Raw genomic sequence first — 20,275 nt, 5'->3', positions numbered from 1 at the left:
ACCACTAATACCAGCCTCTCCTTCACTGGCTGTTGTCTACACTTCCCACTGCCTTGGGAAAGCAGCCAGCATAATCAAGAACCTCTCCCAGCTCAGTTATTTTCTCTTCTCTGCAACCTCTTCTTTCGGACAGAACAGAATCAGAGTTATTTATCACATGTATATCAAAACATACAGTGAAAGGCATTATTTGCATTGACAACCAACACGCTTTAAGGATCTGCTGGGGCAGCCCGCAAATGTTGCCACACATTCTGGTGCCAACAACATACCCACAATGTACAGCAGGACAACATAAACAACAACAAAACAAGCCCCTTTCCCACTCACACAGGGCAGGCCTCACAGTCCTTTGCTTGGAGCCCATAAAGCTGCTTAGGAATTTAGTACTCTGCACCCACAAACAACCCTAAGAACTGGCCTAGACACTGAGGTAACCCTGAAAGAATGAATAAGTGACATCTGTCTAAACAAAAGCTTGATTACCCATACCAACTTAGAGGATATCTGAGAACATAGAACCTTCTACCCCGTGGAAACTCTTTAACCTACTCCAAGATCAATCTATCCTTGCCCTCCCACGTAACCCCTCCATTTTACGATCATCCATGTGCCTATCTAAGAATCTCTTAAAAGTCCTTAATATATCTGCCTCTACCACCACCCCTGGTAGTGCATTCCACGCACTCACCACTCTCTGTGTGAAAAAACTTCCCTCTCATATCCTCTCTATACATTTCTCTAATCACCTTAAAATTATGCCCCTCGTATGAGCCACTTTTGTCCTAGAAAAAGTGTCCGGTTGTTCATTCAATTTATGTCTCTTATCATCTTACATACCTCTATCAAGTCACCTCTAATCCTCCTTCACTCCAAAGAGAAAAGCCCTGGCTCACTCAACCCATCCTCATATGACATGCTCTTTAATGCAGGCAGCAAAATCTCCTCCACACCAGAATTAAACACAATATTCTATCCCACTAATACACACAAAATGCTGGAGGAACTTAGCAGGCCAAGCAGCATCCATGGAAAGAAGTATAATCGACATTTCCAGCTGAGAGCCTTTGGCAGGACTAGAAAAAAAAGATTTAAAAGATGGGGGTTGTCCTAAATGGGATAGTGCTCACGTGTGTTTTATTTCACCCGAAGGATTGCTGTTTTGTTTGGCAATATATATGCACACAGTTGAATAACAATAAATTGGAAAGTGAACATACATTATAAATGATAAAGATGATCTCTTTATCTACCCTGTCACTTCACTGGTCTATCTGCACTGCACTTTGCTGTCAGTCTAATATTATATCCTGTATTAATATTACCACCTCTATGTATTTATGTACAGCATAATTTGTTTGGATAGCAAGCAAACCAAAATTTTTCATTTTGACAATAATAAACCAATTACAATGTTGTGTCCTAGATCAATGGAGAACTTGATGAAGACAATACAGCTAATGTTCTCTAATGGAATATAACAAGGCATTTGATAAAACAATGCCAAAATGTCAGGAAAATAGAAAATATGGTTAAAGGGTCAATGGTAGCAGGAATTCAATACTAGCTCAGAGTCTGTAGTTCTGAGTACATTTGTCACCTGTTGAAGGATATGACAAGACAGACTAGAAAAGGAGAGAGTCCAGAGGAGGTTTGGGAGAATGATTATGGGAATGAACGGGTTAACATATGGGTGCGTTTGATGGCTCTAGGCCTGTACTTGCTGGAGTTTAGAAGAATGGGGGGATCTCACTGAAATCTATCAAATTTTGAATGGCCTAGATAGAGTGGATGTGGAGAGGATGTTTACTACTGTGGGGGAGTCTAGGACCAGATGGCACAGCCTCAGAATAGAGGGGCATCCATTTAGAATAGAGATGAGGAGGAATTTCTTTAGCTACAGGGTGATGAATCTCTGGAATACATTGCCGCAGGTAGCTGTGGAGGCCAAATCATTGGGTACATTTAAAGCAGAGACTGATAGGTTTTTGATTAGTCAGGGTATCAGATGTTAGGGGATGGAGGTAGAAGAAGAGTTGAGAGGGATAATAAATCAGTCATGACGAAATGGTGGAGCAGACTCAAAGGTCTGAATGGCCTCATTCTGCTCCTATGTCTGATGGTCTGCTGAAAGTCTGATCTTAACAATACTCAATCTAAATCCCACTGTTAACCAAACTGATACTTGGCGGCTCTGGTATTTTTCAGTAAGTAGAGGTATAGCTCACCTTTGAGTTGAGTGCGGTGCACCGCGAACATGTTTATAGCCATCAGCTGCAGCATCCGCATGTTACCAAGAGGGGACGGACTGTGCTGAAGCAGCACTCGGAACTCCTTCAGAACATTTGCAGCCACTGATGGAAAGGTCTCCATTCTGCAATAAAAAACAACACACATTATGTAGCTTTCAAGAGATTCCAAAGGCAGTTAAATCTTTCTCTTCAAGAAACTGAAGCTATTCATTAATACGGAGCAATGCACCAATGAGAAATATATAATCATCTAAAGATGGTAGAGAGGAATGCCAGCCAGCCTATGTTTTCTGCTCAGATCTACAATTCCCTGCTTTAGCAGCATCCCAGCAGAACTCCCCTGTATTCTCACTACTACTGTCACACTATTGGGTGCACTTCTAGATGGGGGGGGGGGGGGGGGGGCTTGCCGCACTCCTTGGACAGGCTCGTCATCTATTGGTCCCCACCAATGCCTGCTCTCACCTGTGACTCCTCGTAGCTGTTTGCATGCGACAGCGGCCACAACCAGGCAATGGCTTTGACAGGCCGGCTAAACCAGGTGTGGGTAGCCAAGGGGTCTGAAACCCTTGGTGAGATAGGAATTTGCTCATCCCAGCATACGAAGACTGCTTCAGTGGATCAGGTGGAGGAAACCCGGGGGTTCAAGGGCTGAGAAGGGGTTGCAGCAGCTCTTGTGGAGTGCGTTGGGCGCGGCAGAGCACTTAAGATGCGGCCATCCAATGCAGCCAAAGAAGTTGCCAGACGCAACGATTCTTCGTGCCTTTGGACCCTGATTTCTGAGGCCGAAAGAGTGGGATTGTCTCAATGTAGTCTTCCTCGGACCCCGAGACAACCATTATTATTATTATTATTGCTACTATCAGCCTTCCTGGAGAGTGGTGATGAGAACTGTACACATGGCTGTAGTTCTGATCAAGCTCCTGTCCCAGTAACCGCTCAGTGTCGCACTCCATTCTGTGACACTTCTCGATCAGTTGGCTGCCTGTCCTACCAACTGTGGACACGCACTCCAAGTTCTCTGCTTCCCCATACTGTTCAACATCACTCCAGTTACCATTCTTTGCCACATGCAAATAAATCAGTTCACTCTTCCCAGGACATAACCCCATTAGTAACTGTACACATGATTATAGGAGACTTGTGAAACATTTCCAAATCAGGATGGATAACAGGTAGTGGTGTTCCACTGCAATTCTGCCCTTCTTCATGCTGGCAGAGTCCATGGGGTTTAACAGTAAGAATGGCCAAAAAGAACATTTTGCAGATAGTCTTTGTTCCTTTCAATAGGCTAATCTTAAAACAGAAAGAACCAACAAAAACTCATTTACAAAAAGCAACCTGTAAGATTACAGAACTAAGTTCAAAATTCAAATTTATTATCAAAGTACATATATATAGGCATCCGTTAGTCTTGTGAGACCATGGATTTGCGCCTTGGAAGGTTTCCAGGGCCCAGGCCTGGGCAGGATTGTATGGGAGACCGGCAGTTGCCCAAGCTGTAAGCTTTCCCCTCTCCAAGGGAAGGGCACTAGGACCCAAGCAGCTTGGCACGGTGTTGTTGCAGAGCAATGTGTTGTTCAGTGTCTTACTCAAGGACACAACATGCTGTCTCAGCTGAGGCTCGAATCAGTGACCTTCAGATCACTAGACCGATGCCTTATCCACTAGGCCACGCACCAACACCAAAGTACATATATGTCACCATAGATTCATTTTTTTGCAGACATTCACAATAAATACAAAAAAAACACAAAGGAATCAATGAAACACACAGTCAATCTGCAATAGCCAACAAATTGCGCAAATACAAAAAGAACAAAATAATAATATTATATAAATAAGTGTAACACCCTGAGAAAGGCTTCACTGTTAATGTAATGGTCTTTCTGTAGAAGCAGTGTTTGGGTTATGGTGCTTTGGAATGTGAACCATGCAATGATGGGAGGGTATGTTTGTGCCATGTGCCTGACACCAGGGTGATCTGGGTCTTTTGTTCAGGGGGAGATGAAGACAGAAGACGTCTGACCCGACCCAGAGCAGAGCCATGATCTGACGAAGGCCGGGGAGATTGAAGGAGGATCGGCAAAGAGGAAACCGTGAGCTCCAACTTGTGCATGTTAGACTGTTTCATTAAAATGGGCCCTTTTTCTTTCTTTGCTTTTTCTTCACTAACCCTTTAGTCAAATTAAGAATTATAAAGCTAAATTGTTTAATTGTATGCAGCATACGGTCTGTTAATTCGTGGTACTGATTTGTAACGGGGTAACAAATCATGCAGCATCCCCACAAACAGGGAGTTTTGGGGTAGACTCGCATCTCCATCTGACCCATCTGGCGGGGCCAGAGATTGTCTTCCCTGGACTTACCACAGCCGACGGAACCAGAGTGTTTCATAAGTAATAAATAAAATTAAGAACAGGAGTTGTTGAGTTATTGTAAGTGAGTCCATAGCTTGTGGAATCAGTTGGGATCTCAGTGTTGGAGTGAGTGAAGCTATCCACTCTGGTTCAGGAGCCTGATGGTTGAGGGATATGAACGTTTACAGCATGAATAAAGACATTGCCATGAAAAGAAAGCATCCATGAGAAAGCTTTACATCTCCAAACAACAGTTGGCATACTTAACCAGCTGCATCATATGCATACTACTTGAAGCTGCAGCTGTAACACTGGGTAATTATAAACACCCGACTACAGGAATGATAGGAATTCATTGCTGAGGCTTTTCCTGAAAATGAGGAGGTCTAGTTAACAGCACATCACAGGGCACAGCGTTCGTCGTACTTGTAATGGAAAAACTGGCTGAGAACCGTGCTCTGCCTATGACTAATCTTTGACTAACTTCAAACTGTAACATAACCCACTACCAAACGGTAATAACCATCACAGATACGAGGACCTCACCTGTGTCAGCATATGAACTTAGACCTCAAACTAACAAGTGCCTTGGTGCTCTATCCCAACATAAACTCTTGCTGCATAGTTATTGCCAAGTTGTCAAGTGCTGTTGAGTACAGATAAACACATGCCGGATCCAATCTCAACACCGATCCAAACATAAAAATTCCAGTGCTGCCTTCCATTGCAGAGGAGCACGGGCTCGCTAGGTTCACAAGCAGGCCTGGGCAACCCATCAAAACATATAAACATTACTCACTTTAATAGCAAGCTGAGGAGTTTTACTTCTCATCTCTCTCAAGCGTTGACTGCAGACTTGCACATTCAAAGGCTCTCCACTGGTCCGAATTAAGCATAGATGTTGTGCCATAGCTGTACACAAGCTAGTACAATATGCAGCACAAGCTGTTGCCCATGAAGCAGGATCGCCCTCTGCACACAGCTGATGAATCCAAAGGAACGACAGAGACCGATACAGTCTGGCACCAGAGGCATTGCAGGAGTTGTCAGTCAGTCTTAAGCTCAACATACAACTGCATTACGGACTCCTGCTCTGGAATTTTCCATTTTGTTTACTCCCAAAGTCTTCCCATGAGTGGGTATAGCCGCAAGGCAACAGAGGTTTGAGATCAGAGTTTTCCTTCTCCTAGAGAAGCTGCCAACCATGGCTGATGAGCTCCATCTTCCCGAAGTGACTGGTTTTAAGGTGACAGTAACCCCATCTTTGTGCCTTCTCCTGTCTGTAGAAATGGTTCCACCTGGCTTAGTAGCTAAATCACATACGAAGGCCAGGAACTGGACATGGTTGTCATAAGTTATTTGAGATGCACACCAATAGGAGCATTTAATACAAAGTAGATTGCAGATGCTATGGTCAAATCAACACACACAAACAAGCTGGATGAACTCAGCAGGTCAGGCAGCATCCGTTGAAATGAGCAGGCAACATTTCGGGCTGAGACCCTTTGACAGGACTGAAGAAGGAGGGGGCAGGAGCCCTATAAAGAAGGTGGGGGGAGGGTGGAAGGTGCCAGGTGAAAAACCAATCAGAGGAAAGATCAAGGGGTGGGGGAGGGGAAGCAGGGAGGGGATAGGCAGGAGAGGTGAAGAAGGAATGTAAGGGGAAAGCACTAGTAGAGGAAGGCAGAGTCATGAGAGGTGATAGGCAGCTAGAAGAGGAGACAGAGTGAAAGTGGGATGGTGGAAGGGAGAGGGAGGGAATTACTGTAATTTGGAGAATTTGATGTTTATACCAAGGGGCTAGAGACTACCCAGACAGTATATGAGGTGTTGCTCCTCCAACCTGAGTTTGGCCTCATCATGGCAGTAGAGAAGGACATGTATGGACATATCTGAATGGGAATCTGAAGCAGAGTTGAAGTGGGTGGCAACCGGGAGATCCTGTCTGTTGTGGCGGACGGAGTGGAGGAGCATTTAACAGTGGGAACTTATCCCCACTACCCCACCCCCCCCCCCCCCAGCAAAGTTACGTGAATGCATCCCTCCAAACTCCACATCATCCTGCCTTCCTAGTTTTTCCCTTGGCAATGAATACTAGCAGGACTACACTTACCGACCTGCCATGGCAGCCCTAAAAACGATCATCTCCCTCAGTGCAACAATGCATTCTGTCAGTCATTCCATGCACACACCACCCAGATACACATCTGAAAGGCAGGTTAATCTTGCTACATCTCGTTAAGCATCTGGTGTCAACCTCTCAGGAGAGGATCTGTCCTGGACCCAACATATTGATGCAATTACAAAGAGGGCACACCAGCAGCTCTATTTCATTGGGAGTTTGAGAAGATTTGGGATGTGATCAAAGATTCTAACAAACTTCCACAGATGTACCGTTGAGTGAATTCTGACTGGCTGTTTTACCATCTGGTATGGAGGGGCCAATGCACAGGATCGAAAAAAAAATGCAGAGGGTTGAAAACCCAGCTAGCTCCATTGTGGGCACTAACCTCCCCACCATCTTCCAAAGGCAGTGGCTCATAGAAGGCGGCATGTGTCACCACCCACGGCACGCCCTCTTCTCATTACTAGCATCAGGGAGGAGGTACAGGAAACTGAAGACTCACAGTCCATGTTTAGGAACAGCTTCTTCCCCTCAGATTTCTGAATGGTTCATGAACCCATGAACATTACAGAACTATTGTGTTCTTTTTTTCCAAAAACTTACATTACTTATTTTTTGTATTCCTTTTTGACCTTTTTATGTATTGTACTGTAACGCCGCCACAAAACAAATTTCACAACATATAATAAACTTGATTCTGATTCTAAGGTATTTGCCGGTTATTAAGAGTAAGGCAACTTACAAGACCAGAACTGCATGCATGTCATACTGAGTAAGGAGAACACAGAGGAGCTTTGGTGAGTTTGTTTTATACATCTTTCGGTCTCAATTTTTTTCTGAAAGAATCCGGAAATCATTGACTTTATTAATGCTCAAGTTACAATTCGCCTAGTTGCGATTTGACCGTGACTTCAGGGACTCTAGTCCTAATTCACTGGCCATGGATTGTGTCCCAAATGGTTTTCCCATTCTCTGCACCTTTCCAATCACGAGATTATAATCAGGAACAGGAATCCCTTGTCCAGTTTCCCCTTCCAATTCCATTAGACACCCTAGCTAATTGGAAAAATAACATGTCTTTATGGGAGCCTATTCCTTATATCTTGCACTGTGAAATGAGCAATTCTCAACCCTTGGGCACAATCTAGAAATCATTAGCCACAAGCTAATTTCCTTTAGGATTCTGGAGCATATCCCATCTGGTCCAGGTGCCCTGTATGTATTTAATGCACCAAGATTCTTCATAACACAGGCATAAGTGACCTCTACATGTGTTACACATTTCTGAACCAGCGAGATTGCATCTGGAATCGGGCCAAAGTCTTCACTTGAGAAGACTGATGTGCTGCCATTTCCTGATTTCCCCCATGACATTTCCACACAACTGAACCCATAAAGGACTGACCCAGAATCCACTGCTCTACCTGCTTCAGACAAATCATCAAGTGTAAGGAAATTCAGCTGGCTGCCGCCAATAATCCCATTTTCTAATCCGTCTTTCCTTTTCATCATTGTAGGATGGGAGACAACCACTTGTGCTGTGACACATCCAGGACATTACCATGTTAAGAACCTCCACCACCCAGGACATGCCCTCTTCCCATTACTACCATCAGAGATGAGGAACAAGAAGCCTGAAAACTCACACTCAACATTTTAGGAACAGTGTCTTCCCCTCTGCTTCCCCTCAGTTTCTTCCCCATGTACACTACCTCATTATTTTTGCTCTCTTTTTGCACAACTTATTTGAGGCCTCTGTTGGTCAGGGTTGACCATGTCCCAGCTGTCTAGATACACAAGCCAGGGCAGTACAATATGGAAAGCAAGCTGTTGCCCATGTAGCAATCTCCTCCTCTCCTCATATCTAATGAAACCAAAGGAATGACAGAGACTAATACATTTTGGCACCAGCATGGTCACAGGAGTTGCCAGTCAACACTGAACTCAATGTGGGACTGTCTTCGGGACTCCAGACTTTTCCCTCAGGGTTTACTCCCAATGCCTTCCCTATGCGTGGGTATAGCTGCAAGGCAGCTGAGGTTTGAGATCAGAGTTTAACTGCCAATCATGGCCGACAAGCCCCATTTGCCCAAAGCGAAGGTTCCTTTACAATCCTTAAATGTCAACTGTAGTCTTTTCCATAGATGCTGCCTGGCCTGCTGAGTTCCTCCAGCATTTGTGTGCATTGTTTGATTTTCCAGTACCTGCAGATTTTCTGTTGTTTGTGAAAGTTCATTAAGGTTTTTAGGAGCCTGGAGTGGTAATGGGGATAAGTTCCCACTACCTACTAAATGATCACAAAGGTGTGCCCCTCAAATAGCTTCTGACAACTAAGTCCAGTTCCTGGCCTTCACATGTGACTTAGCTACTAAGCCCGGTGGAACTGCTTCTTGACAGGAGAAGGGACAAAGGCAGGTTACTAGCACCTTAAAATAAATGACTTAATTAATATAATTGTAACACCCTGGAAAAGGTTTCACTGCCAATATAGCGGTCTTTCTGTAGAAACAATATTTGGGTTATGTGAGAGATAGCAGATGCTTTGCAATGTGAGTTGGGTGTGTTGTTCAGGGGAAATGAAGAGAGAAGACATGGGAGAGGATTCGACTCGGTGGGGAGATCGTGATTCGATGGAGCCAGACAGCGACATCGACTGAGGATCAGTGAATTGAACTCCAACATTTAACTGTTAAATTATAATGGGCCCTTTTTGTTTTTTTTTTCTTTCTTTTCTTTACTAACTCTTTAGTTAAGATTCATAAATATAATTCATAGAAACACAGAAATCCTACAGCACAACACAGGCTCTTCAGCCCACAAAGTTGTACCTAACATGTCCCCACCTTAGAACTACCTAGGCTTACCCATAGCCCTCTATTTTTTTAAGCTCTAAGTATCCATCCAGGAGTCTCTTAAAAGACCTGATCGTATCCGCCTCCACCATCGCTGCCAGCAGCCCAATCCAGGCACTCACCACTCTCTGCATAAACAACTTACCCCTGACATCTCCTCTGTACCTACTTTCAAGCACCTTAAAACTATGTCCTCTCATGCTAGCCATTTCAGCCCTGGGAAAAAGCCTCTGACTATCTACACAATCAATGCCTCTCATCATCTTATACACCTCTATCAGGTCACTTCTCATCCTCCATCGCTCCAAGGAGAAAAGGCCGAGTTCACTCAACCTATTCTCATAAGGCATGCTCCCCAATCCAGGCAACATCCTTGTAGATCTCCTCTGCACCCTTCCTATGGTTTCCACGTCCTTCCTGTAGTGAGACAACCAGAATTCAGCACAGTACTCCAAGTGGAGTCTGACCAGGGTCCTATATAGCTGCAACATTACCTCTCGGTTCTTAAACTCAATCTAATGATTGATGAAGGCCAATGCACCGAATGCCTTTTTAACCACAGAGTTAAACTGCGTAGCAGCTTTGAGTACCTCATGGACTTGGACCCCAAAATCCATGAGATATTCAAATGTGCTGTCTGTTGTTTCTTGGCTCTAAATTGAAATTACACAGTAACCACACAAAACAGGGTTTGGGGTGGGAGAGCCAAATCAATCACACAGGTTTGGCGGGACCAGAGTGCGTCTTCCCTAGACTTACACAGCAAAGGACACCAAAAGGGTTTCATAATCTATATGTAACGCACTGTAAGGTTTCACTGTTAATATTATGGCCTTTCTGTAATATTTCACTGCTATTGTAACGGTTTCTCTGTAGCAGCAATGTTTGGGTTATGACTAGAGTATACGGGGGGGCTTTGGAATGGGTGCTAGCCAAATAGCGGAATCTTGTTCTTTCTTGTGGAGTCTGGGAGCAGGGATTTTGCAGTCTTTTGCCGGGGAGAGATAATGAGAGAAGACGGGATTGGAGAAAGTTCCCTGGGTGAAGTTGACTTGGAGCGAGGGTCTGAGGATCAGCTACATTCGGAGGAACAGAGGAATGTGTGCTAGCCAATGAATGGAACCATGGGCTCCAACATTGAGCATTACACTTTTTCATGAGAATGGGCCCTTTTCTTTTTTTTTGTTTCTTAATAACCATGTAGTCTAATTAAGAATTATAAAGTTCAATTGTTTAATTGCATATTGTGTATTGTTTGTTATTCTGGGGTACTGATTTGTAACAGGGGACACATCACACAGCATTCACCCAAACAAGATTTCTTAAGTTTGGTCAGGCTGAGGGCTGTCTTCCCCTAGATTAAGCCACTAGCCGAACCGAGAGTCATCCGGGGTTGATTTTATTGGATGCTGTGTGATTACCCTGAGCATTGAACCAGTGGGGTAGATATTCGTTAATTTGCCTGTTAAGAACTGTTAAAATTGTGATTGCCAGGTGCAGCTTTGATGAAATGGCGGGCGCAGTTCTCGTTTCAATGCTGACACAGCGGTAGCTGGGGGTGGAGCTTTCAAATGCAGGTTTCTATCGTTTCTGAGGAGGGAGGGGAAGGAGTGGTCGGATTTGGAATGTCTAGCTTGTTCACGTTCCCCAGTGAAGAGTGAAAATTCTGAGTCAGTATGCGCCCTTACCACTCTGGCGAATAAATGGAAAAATGCCCAGTTTCAAAGCCCCTGCTATGGTACGCTCCGCCTATTCTCTGGAATAACGCTCACCCCGAAAGGGGAAGAGAAGTATGAGACTTGGGCGGAGCAGACCTCTCATTTGTTAGATGAGTGGCAGTGTTCGGATGATGTAAAGTGGCAGAGATTGGTTGAGAGTTTGAGTGGGTGGGCCTCTGATATTGTGAGAGCCATCAGGTTGCAGTATCCCGTAGCGCCAGCTGTCAATTACATGCAAGCACAGGACAATGCTTTTGGCCCGACAGGAAGTCCAATGGAACTCATGGTGGGGTTTCAGAACATGCGTCAGGAGAAGGGAGAAAAGCTTTCTGCTTTTATTTTTCGGCTAGAGAGCAGCTAAATTGCTTCCAGTGCAGAGCAGTCATTCAGGCAGTTGAGGTGGATCGGTTAAGAATGGACCAGATAGCCAGGGGTACCCAATCCCAGGACCTGATCGCTTGGGGTCACCTGACAGTCTAGTACGGGGGTCGGCAACCCGCGGCTCCGGAGCCACATGTGGCTCTTTTACGTCTGTGCTGCGGCTCCCTGTTGCTTTGGGAAATAATTGGTTGTGGCGACCCTTTTCCTGGCACATCCGAACCGACTCACAATAAGATAGCCTACGGGGGTTTGCGAGCACAGAGCTTTGGAGCCTCTGCGCCATGGGGGGGGGGGGGGGGGCAGGTTGAGGGAGGCTTAAAAGTGAGGCTGAAGATTTCGAATAAAGTTTTTTTCCTTCGACTGCAGTTACCGACTCCGTGTCGTAATTTTAGCGCTGCGTGTAGCACACCGCTACATGGTCAGTATTTAATTAATATGTATTTTATGTTAGTTTGTTAGTTTTTGAAATGTAAATCTAAATTTGAAGATTATGGTGATCTTGTACAATCTAAATAAGACGTTGTGGCGACCCATTTCCTGACACATCCGAACCGGCTCGCAATTAGCCAGCGTTCAGGCGAAGGGAGATAGCCTACGGGGGTTTGTAAGTACGTGTCTTTTGCAGCATCCGCGCCCATGGGGGGCGGGTTGAGGGAGGCTTAAAAGCAAGGCTGTTTAGTTCGAATAAAGCTATCTTTGACTGCAGTTTACTGACTGCGTGTAGCAACCGCTACAACGTGTTTTTATCGCTGGCTGTCCAGAGGGGAGGTGCTGAAACGCTTTGTCGCGCGTCTGGAAGAAGTGAAAACTTTCCTGGGCAGCAAAGGGCTCAACTTTCCTGAGCTGGAACAGCCAGAGTGGCTGGAAAAGCTACACTTCATGGTAGACATGACAGCGCACCTGAACACGCTGAACACAGCTCTTCAACGGGGTAAGGACGTACAGCCTTGCACATGTTGGAGGATGTTTTGCATTCGAGCGCAAGTTGACGTTGCTTGCCAGAGATTTACAGAAAGGCACATTGTCTCACTTCCCCAATTTGAGAGAGTTCAAACAATGTCACGACATGATAAATTCGGAGTATTTACATTCTGCAATCATCGCAATGCAAACATCGTTTGGGAAACGCTTCTGTGAGTTCAGAGAGGAAAAAAACACATTATCCTTCCCGGTCACTCCCCTAAGCATCGATCCATCCCTACTGAATACGACTGCATTGTCAGGTGTGAGTCAACCTGAAGAAGTATGATAAATATTTTAATTGCGTATTATTTTACGTATATTCATATGTTTTCATTGTTCAATGAAATAGTCCTTTTATTTTTCAGGTTGACAGCTGGCTGACGTTATTTTTGGTTTGCTGCTGGCGGCAAATTTAAGTTTGGCGTTTTTCATAAATACAAGAAGGACTCAAATAGACGTTGAGTATTTTACTTAAAAGTAACCTTCAACCCAACGTCTTTTTTTCGGAGTTCAAAATGTTTTTGTTGCATGCAGAAATGTAATTTCGTTTTCTCTGCAGGAGTTCATCAATTTCATAAATGCAACACATTATAGTTTATTTATACATAGCATAAAGGCAAAACAAAACGTTGTATGCAGTGTTATTTCATTTTAAATGTCAAACGGGTTTTGCGGCTCCCAGTGTTTTCTTTTCTGTGGGAAACGGGTCCAAGTGGCTCTTTCAGTGGTAAAGGTTGCTGACCCCTGGTCTAGTAAGACACAGCCCCCTTCATCTTTTGTTGAGCTGATCAGAAAGGTACGGGAAGAGGAGAACGCATTGGAGGCGTGGGAGGACTCCGTCAGCAGTCCTCGGTAGTGGTCCCCTGCGGTGAAGTGACCACAGATAGCCTACCCTGGGGAGCGGTAGAGGAGATTGTGGCAGAGTTGAGAACAGAGATATGTCGGCTGTTATCAGGGAGTGTGAGCCCCCCCCCCCCATATGATGGAGCTGATGGGGAGGGGAGGATCCCCTAAGGGGACAAACAGTGTGGAGGGCAGCTGGCAGCTGGTGCCACTCAAGAAGAAGAGTGAGCCACCGGGTACCTAAGCAGAGAGAGTCGCTGGGAAAACTTAAGAGGAGACCCAGTGAAGGAATGGCCTGTTGTCTCTAGGGAAACACATTCCCAGCAATGTACAAAGGAACCCCCGAAATCGAAAGGCCTAATTCCTGAAGGTTTAGTGGGACCATGCTCCAGTGTGTCACTACGATTAGAGGGTATTTATGCTAAAGCCATACTCGACACCGGGTCACATTGTTCTACCGTTTGTTTTACAACCAGTATCTGAAGCATTTACCACTGATCCCATTCAGGGCACTGGAGATCTGGGGGCTCAGTGCCAGTGGTTATTTATATGACAGTTATTTGTCAGTGAAGTTGGAGTTCTCGGAGGCCGATGTGGGAGTGTCTGAGGTCCTTGATACATTAGTGCTGGTTTGAAGGGCAGAGTTTCAATTCTGGTGGAAACCAACACCCCTCTTGTGAGGAGGCTCATGGGGGCCTGCAAGGAGAAGGCTGGTGAGAGCTTTCTGGGAACACTGTCCATGCACCCGGGGTTTCGAGCTGCTTTTGAGGAAGTGTGTGGCTGCACTGGGCTGGATACCGAATTTAGACAAGGGGTTGTGTGGTTCACACAGTCAAAGCCAATGGTGGTACAGCCCAGGGAAGTAGCGAGAGTGATGGGGACCCCCAAATTTCCCGGAGTGCCTGAGGGCGAGGCCCACTTCGTGGACATTCTGGAAGACCAGGAGGGGGAGTTGTGATTTCCTGCAGGGGTACTGGTGAAACAGAAGCCCTTGGTTGTACAGGCAAGCAGGATGGCAGTGATTGTCAGAAGCACTACAAAGAGGGAGGCTCCTGGTGCATCTGTTCCCGGTGACGGCAATGTCTAGTGTCCCTGTGAGACAAGCCAGGGAGAAATTATTTGAGAAAGGGGGAAAGTTGACCGCTGAGTCATTCAACTTCAGGGACTCCCTAGTTCCTGCAGGTTGGAAGAGGAGGCTGGTAGAGAAGATGTTGAAGCTGGAAGGTGTCTTTTCCACTGATGAGTTTGATGTGAGTTGTTCCAAGAGCACTCATCACACTATCTAGGTGACCGAGGAAAGCTTGTTTAGAGAGCAGTTGCGGGAGACTGGCCCCTGCAGATGTAGAGGATGTTCAGCAGCATTTGTGTAAGCTGAAGGAAACTGGGATCAAAGTCTCAAAGCCCCTATGCATCCCCAATAGTAGCAGCCTTAAAGAAGAATGGGAAGGTACGGATGTATGTGGACTATAGGTCTCTGAACAAGCATACTATCCCTGACCAGCATACGGTCCCGAGGATTGAAAACACGCTGGCCTGCCTGAGTGGTGTGAAGTGGTTCAGTGTGCTGGACTTGAGGAGTGGATATTACCAGATCCCCATGAGAGAGGCGGACTAAGAGAAGACAGCATTTATAAGTCCCCTGGGGTTTTTCCAGTTCAAATGGATGCAAAACTGGGCTGAAAAGTGGCAGATGGAGTTCAACTCAGTTAAGTGTGAGGTAGTTCAATTTGGTAGATCAAATTTGATGGCATAATATAGCATTAACGGCAAGACACTTGATAGTGTGGAGGATCAGAAGGATCTTGGGGTCCGAGTCCATAGGACGCTCAAAGCTTCTATGCAGTTTGACTCTATGGTTAAGAAGGCATACGGTGCATTGGCTTTCATCCACCGTGGGACTAAGTTTAAGAGCCAAGAGGTAATGTTGCAGTTATATAGGACCCTGGTCAGACCTCACTTAGAGTACTGTGCTCAGTTCTGGTCACCTCACTACAGGAAGGACGTGGAAACCATAGAAAGCATGCAGAGGAGATCTACAAGGATGTTGCCTGGACTGGGGAGCCTGGAAGTAGAGGAGATGTCAGGGGTAAGTTTTTTTACACAGAGAGTGGTGAGTGTGTGGAATGGGCTGCCGGTGGTGGTGGTGGAGGTGGAATTGGAAACATTAGGGTGTTTTAAGAGACTCCTGGATGGATACATGGAGCTTAGAAAAATAGAGGGCTGTGGGTAAGGCTCGGTAGTTCTAAGGTAAGGACATGTTCAACACAGCTTTGTGGGCCAAAGGGCCTGTATTTGCTGTAGTAGGTTTTCTATGTTCTATGCTTCTACGAGGACATGACTAAATTTGGTGGAGGGAGAGTGTAATGCGCTGTAAGGTTTCACTGCTAATGTAATGGCCTCTCTGTAATGTCCTAGCAGCAATGTTTGGGTTATGACTAGAGATAACGGGGGTTTTGGAATGTGTCCTAGCCAATGAGTGGGATCTTGTTCTTTCTTGTGGAGTCTGGGAGCAGGAATTTCACAGTCTTTTGCCAAGGAGAGATGAGGAGAGAAGACGTGAATGGAGGGAATTGGTAGACAGCCAGATGGAGTGGACTTGGAGCAAGGGACCGAAGGTCGGCTACACTCAGAGGAGGGGAACAAATGGACAGAACCGTGAGTTCCAACGTTGAGCATTAGACTGTTTACTGAGAATGGGCCATTTTCTTTTTTTATGTTTCTTTACTAACCATAAAGTCAAATTAATAATTATAAAGCTCAGTCGTTTAATCGAATATTGTGTACTGTTTGTTATTTCATGGTATTGATTTGTAACAGCGGAACACATCACACAGCATCCTCCCAAACAAAATCTCTTAATTTTGGCCAAGGCGAGGGCTGTCATCCCCTAGATTAAGCAGCTAGCCGAACCAAGAGTTTTATTGTGTGTGTGTGTGTGTGTGTGTGTGTGTGTGTGTGTGTGTGTGTGTGTGTGTGTGTGTGTGTGTGTGTGTGTGTGTGTGTGTGTGTGTGTGTATTTATTCTTGTAATTGAATTGATAGTATTGAAACCCCTTTTTATTGGGCATATCTAGAAATGCGGCTCATTAGCCCCTCACTAACAGCCACCGTTCTCAGACTCCAGACATCCAGGGTATTTCAGACTTTGGTCCCGCCAAACCCGTGAGGCTGGGATATCTCACCCACCCAAACCTCAGTTTGTGTGAACACTGTGTGATTTATCACCTGTCGGCAAGAAATAACACATCGTACACTGCATACAATTATAAAGAAAGTATATTTATGAATGTTAACTTAAAGAAAGGCAAAAAGGGCCCATTATAATTATACAGTCAAATGTACACAGGTGGAGCTCAAGTCTTTCAAAAGCCATCATAACCAATGTACTCACTGCACCAATTCAAACTCACCGATCCTTGGTACAACTTCCCCTCTTGGGTTCCATCAAATCGCACATTTCCGCTGGACCAAATCCTATGGCCAGTTCTCTCGAGTTTCTATCACCATCTCCCACCAAAAAAAGACCTCAACCCACCTCAGTGTCTGTCACAAAAACCTCTCCCCTGCATTCTCTGGAACCGTCTCCCAATTCCGCCCTCCTGATTGGATGACACAACATTCCTAAGCATCCCTTATCTTTAACGGTAAACCAAACACTACCAGCAGAACGCACAGAAATACCCAACAACATTAGCAGTAAAATCTTTACTGGGGTGTTATAGCATATTTTATGTGTTGCACTGTATTGCTGACACAAAACAAGAATTTTCATTACATCCATCAGTGACAATAAATCCGATTCTGATTTTGCTGTCTTTCTCCCCAGGACAGGACCACAATGAAAATACTGATTTAGGAGAGCTTCCAACAATGCCATTCTCTCACAAAGATCCCATGACAAGGTTAGTCTCCATACAGACCCCACCCATCTGCATACAAATATCTGTATGTACAATCATCACTTCTTTGCCGAATACCCAAGACAGAACAATCTCTGAAACAAATCACTGGAGATGTTGGAAAGCTAAATAATCAGCAGGTCAGGCAGCATCTACCGAAGAGAAAGTCAATGTCCCCACCCCCTACCAGACACCAATAGTGCCTGACCCACACCCAAATCCTTGTTATACAACAGTGTCTGTCCCACACCCAAATCCTAGTTGTACAACAGTGCCTGCCCCACACCCAATTACCAGCTGTAACCACACAATCCCAAATGTTAAATTCACAGCGGCTTGGCAACAACAATCATGGTGATGCACTTAAGCCAGAAGTTAAGGACCATCACAACACTCCACTGGTTGGGCCAGCACAATAGTTAATGCAACACTTTACAGCACCATCGATTGGGGTTCAATTCTCACTGCTGTCTATAAGGAGTTTGGAGTGCATACGTTTTCCCTGTGACCTTGTGGGTTTACCCCACGTATAGGATATGAGTAGTGAGTTGTGGCATGCTATGTTGGTACCAGAAGCATTACGACACTTGCAGACACCCCCACCCTCTAGCGGATGCTCGGACTATTAGTTATTAATGCAAACAACAATTTCATTGTATGTTTCAATGTACATGTAACACATAAAGCTAATCTTTATCTTGAATTGAGATTTTTGCTTTATCTCCTTTCACAGACACTAGCATACCTGCTGTTTCAATTTTGACCTACACAGATTCTACCAGTTCAGGCATCACTGACACTTTGGTTGAAACATGGACCAAGCTAAACAGCAGTGAAGTGGCTGTGACATTAACTCAGCACTTAACCAAGTGAAGCATCAAGGAGTCCTGGTCAAATTCAAGCTAACAGGAATACAGATGAATCCAGAATTGTACCAAGCTCAGAAGAGCTCCATCCCAAGATGTCACAGCAGGAAAATTTCAGCTTTTAGCCATTAACCTCACCAGCTTCTGCTGTTTCATCAGTGTCCTTCCATTCAGCACGGTTGAAGTTTGCATGATGCTGAATTCCATTCACAAATGCTGCTTGTGCCCGTGTACAAGAAGATCCACAGTTAGACTGAGTTCACTGAGTATACTTGTGTCATTTGGAGAGACCAGTTTCAATACGAGAGAGGTCAATATTTCTACAGGATATTTGAATGATAATCTTATATCTTCAGTACCCTGCAGAAGGTTGGGGGGGCAGAGAAGGAAGGAGCTGACGGAAATCACATAACCCCCATCAACCAGAAAGTCACAAAATAACTGTCAGTACAGGAAAAGGGCAAGGGCTGGGTACTGTGCAGTGATTCATTCAAGTTTTTTTTTAACTCCAAGTGTGAAGGAATCCACACTGCCTGAATAAGTACCTAGAAAGTTCAACACCATCCAAAGCAGGGCAAACCATATGTCTAATTAAAGAGGAAAGCTTTATTTGTCACATGTACAGTACATCAAATTATACAATGAAATGTCGAAGGCCAACATGGTCTGAGGATGTCCTGGGGGCAGCCCGCATGTCACCACGCTTCTGGTGCCAACGCAGTATGTCCACAACTTACTGACGCAAACCTGTACATCTCTAGAAACCTAGTCATGGAGAGAACATACCGACAAAGTCGACATATCGACTTCTTACCGACAAAGGCAGGAATTGAACCCAGGTGACTGGTGCTTAAATAGCGCTTTGCTATTTGTTACACCACTGTGCTGTCACCCCATCAGCATAAAGATCCAGCTCAGCACAAGCTACAGACTGCCCCAAAACTGCCCATCAACTGGGTAACAATGCCCATCAACAAGAGGACATGGGCAATAGGCATGTGGGAACACAACATCCAGACTCAATTCCAAGTTAAATAACCAGATATGGAGGTATCTCATTTCCTCAGCCTCACTGGGTCAACTGCAACAAGTCAAGGTAGTAACGCCTCGTGGCCCTTCAGGCACATTTAGGAACTGGTAGTGTGAGTGGATGAAATAAGCTATGCCTCTTTCTCCCCACTCTGATATTCTTTGCTTTCACTTAACCAACCCCATTCTTTTATTGCAGATTGTAAATGGATTGGGTTTTTTTTCAGCCTCCTCACCATGGCGGGACAGCAACCTTCCAAAAAGGTAAGCAACACCAACAAAATGCTGGAGGAATTTGGCAGGTCAGGTAGCATATCTGGAGAGGAATAAAGAGTCAATGTGTTGGGCCGGGACCCTTCATCAAGATACACTTTGTGTGTATTAGAATATATAATATGGTCAGCCCACAAAGCTGTCCAACCATATAACCTGCTCTAAGATCAACCCTTCCCTCACACACAGTCCTCCATATTTCTATCATCCATGTGCCTATCTAAGAGTTGTACCCAGTGTGTTGCACCTGCAGAAACTCTTGTGTTTATGATCTTCTGAAAAGGTGTATGATGAGATAAAACCTGCTTTACTGTCAAGGACCGGGCCAGGTATGCTCCAATGACTTAGAGTAAGTATAGTAAAGGGCTCAGTGATAATTCTTCCTGATAAGCTGAACACATTCTCTGAATGACTTGCGACAATGAATGATGTGACATTGAGGAAAGCCCCCTCACCTCCTGAGGAACAGCAACCCATCTAATCATAGCTGAAACAAGGAGGATCCTAGCCAGCGTAAACTCATACAAAGTTGAGGGGCCAGACAACAAATCTGATCAGGTATTAAGGGATTCTACGACCCAGCTAAGAGAGATCTTAACAGACATCTTTAATTTGGGTGCCCCGGTAGCATAGATGCTATTACAGATCAGGGAGTCCCCGCGGCCAAGTTGGGTGCCATTCTGTAAAAAGCAAGAACAGCGAGAAAGGCTCTCAT

The 20,275-nt window shown here is 45.1% G+C and overlaps 1 protein-coding gene and 1 long non-coding RNA gene across 2 annotated transcripts in view; one reads left to right on the top strand and one right to left on the bottom strand.

The window, feature by feature from the left end:
- Positions 1–20,275, bottom strand: part of smg6 (SMG6 nonsense mediated mRNA decay factor) — a 234,938-nt gene that overhangs the window by 55,566 nt on the left and 159,097 nt on the right. The window contains 1 exon segment of the mRNA XM_059971511.1: positions 2,229–2,374. Coding sequence (XP_059827494.1) covers positions 2,229–2,374 — 146 coding nt within the window.
- On the top strand, positions 14,589–19,645 carry LOC132395136 (uncharacterized). Its single transcript, XR_009512541.1, has 3 exons — positions 14,589–16,149; positions 17,320–17,395; positions 19,487–19,645. It is a non-coding gene; the product is annotated as an uncharacterized LOC132395136 (long non-coding RNA).

The sequence above is a fragment of the Hypanus sabinus genome, chromosome 6 (genome assembly GCF_030144855.1).
Source record: "Hypanus sabinus isolate sHypSab1 chromosome 6, sHypSab1.hap1, whole genome shotgun sequence".
Taxonomy (NCBI): domain Eukaryota; kingdom Metazoa; phylum Chordata; class Chondrichthyes; order Myliobatiformes; family Dasyatidae; genus Hypanus; species Hypanus sabinus.
This window is presented reverse-complemented; position numbering and strand designations above follow the sequence as displayed.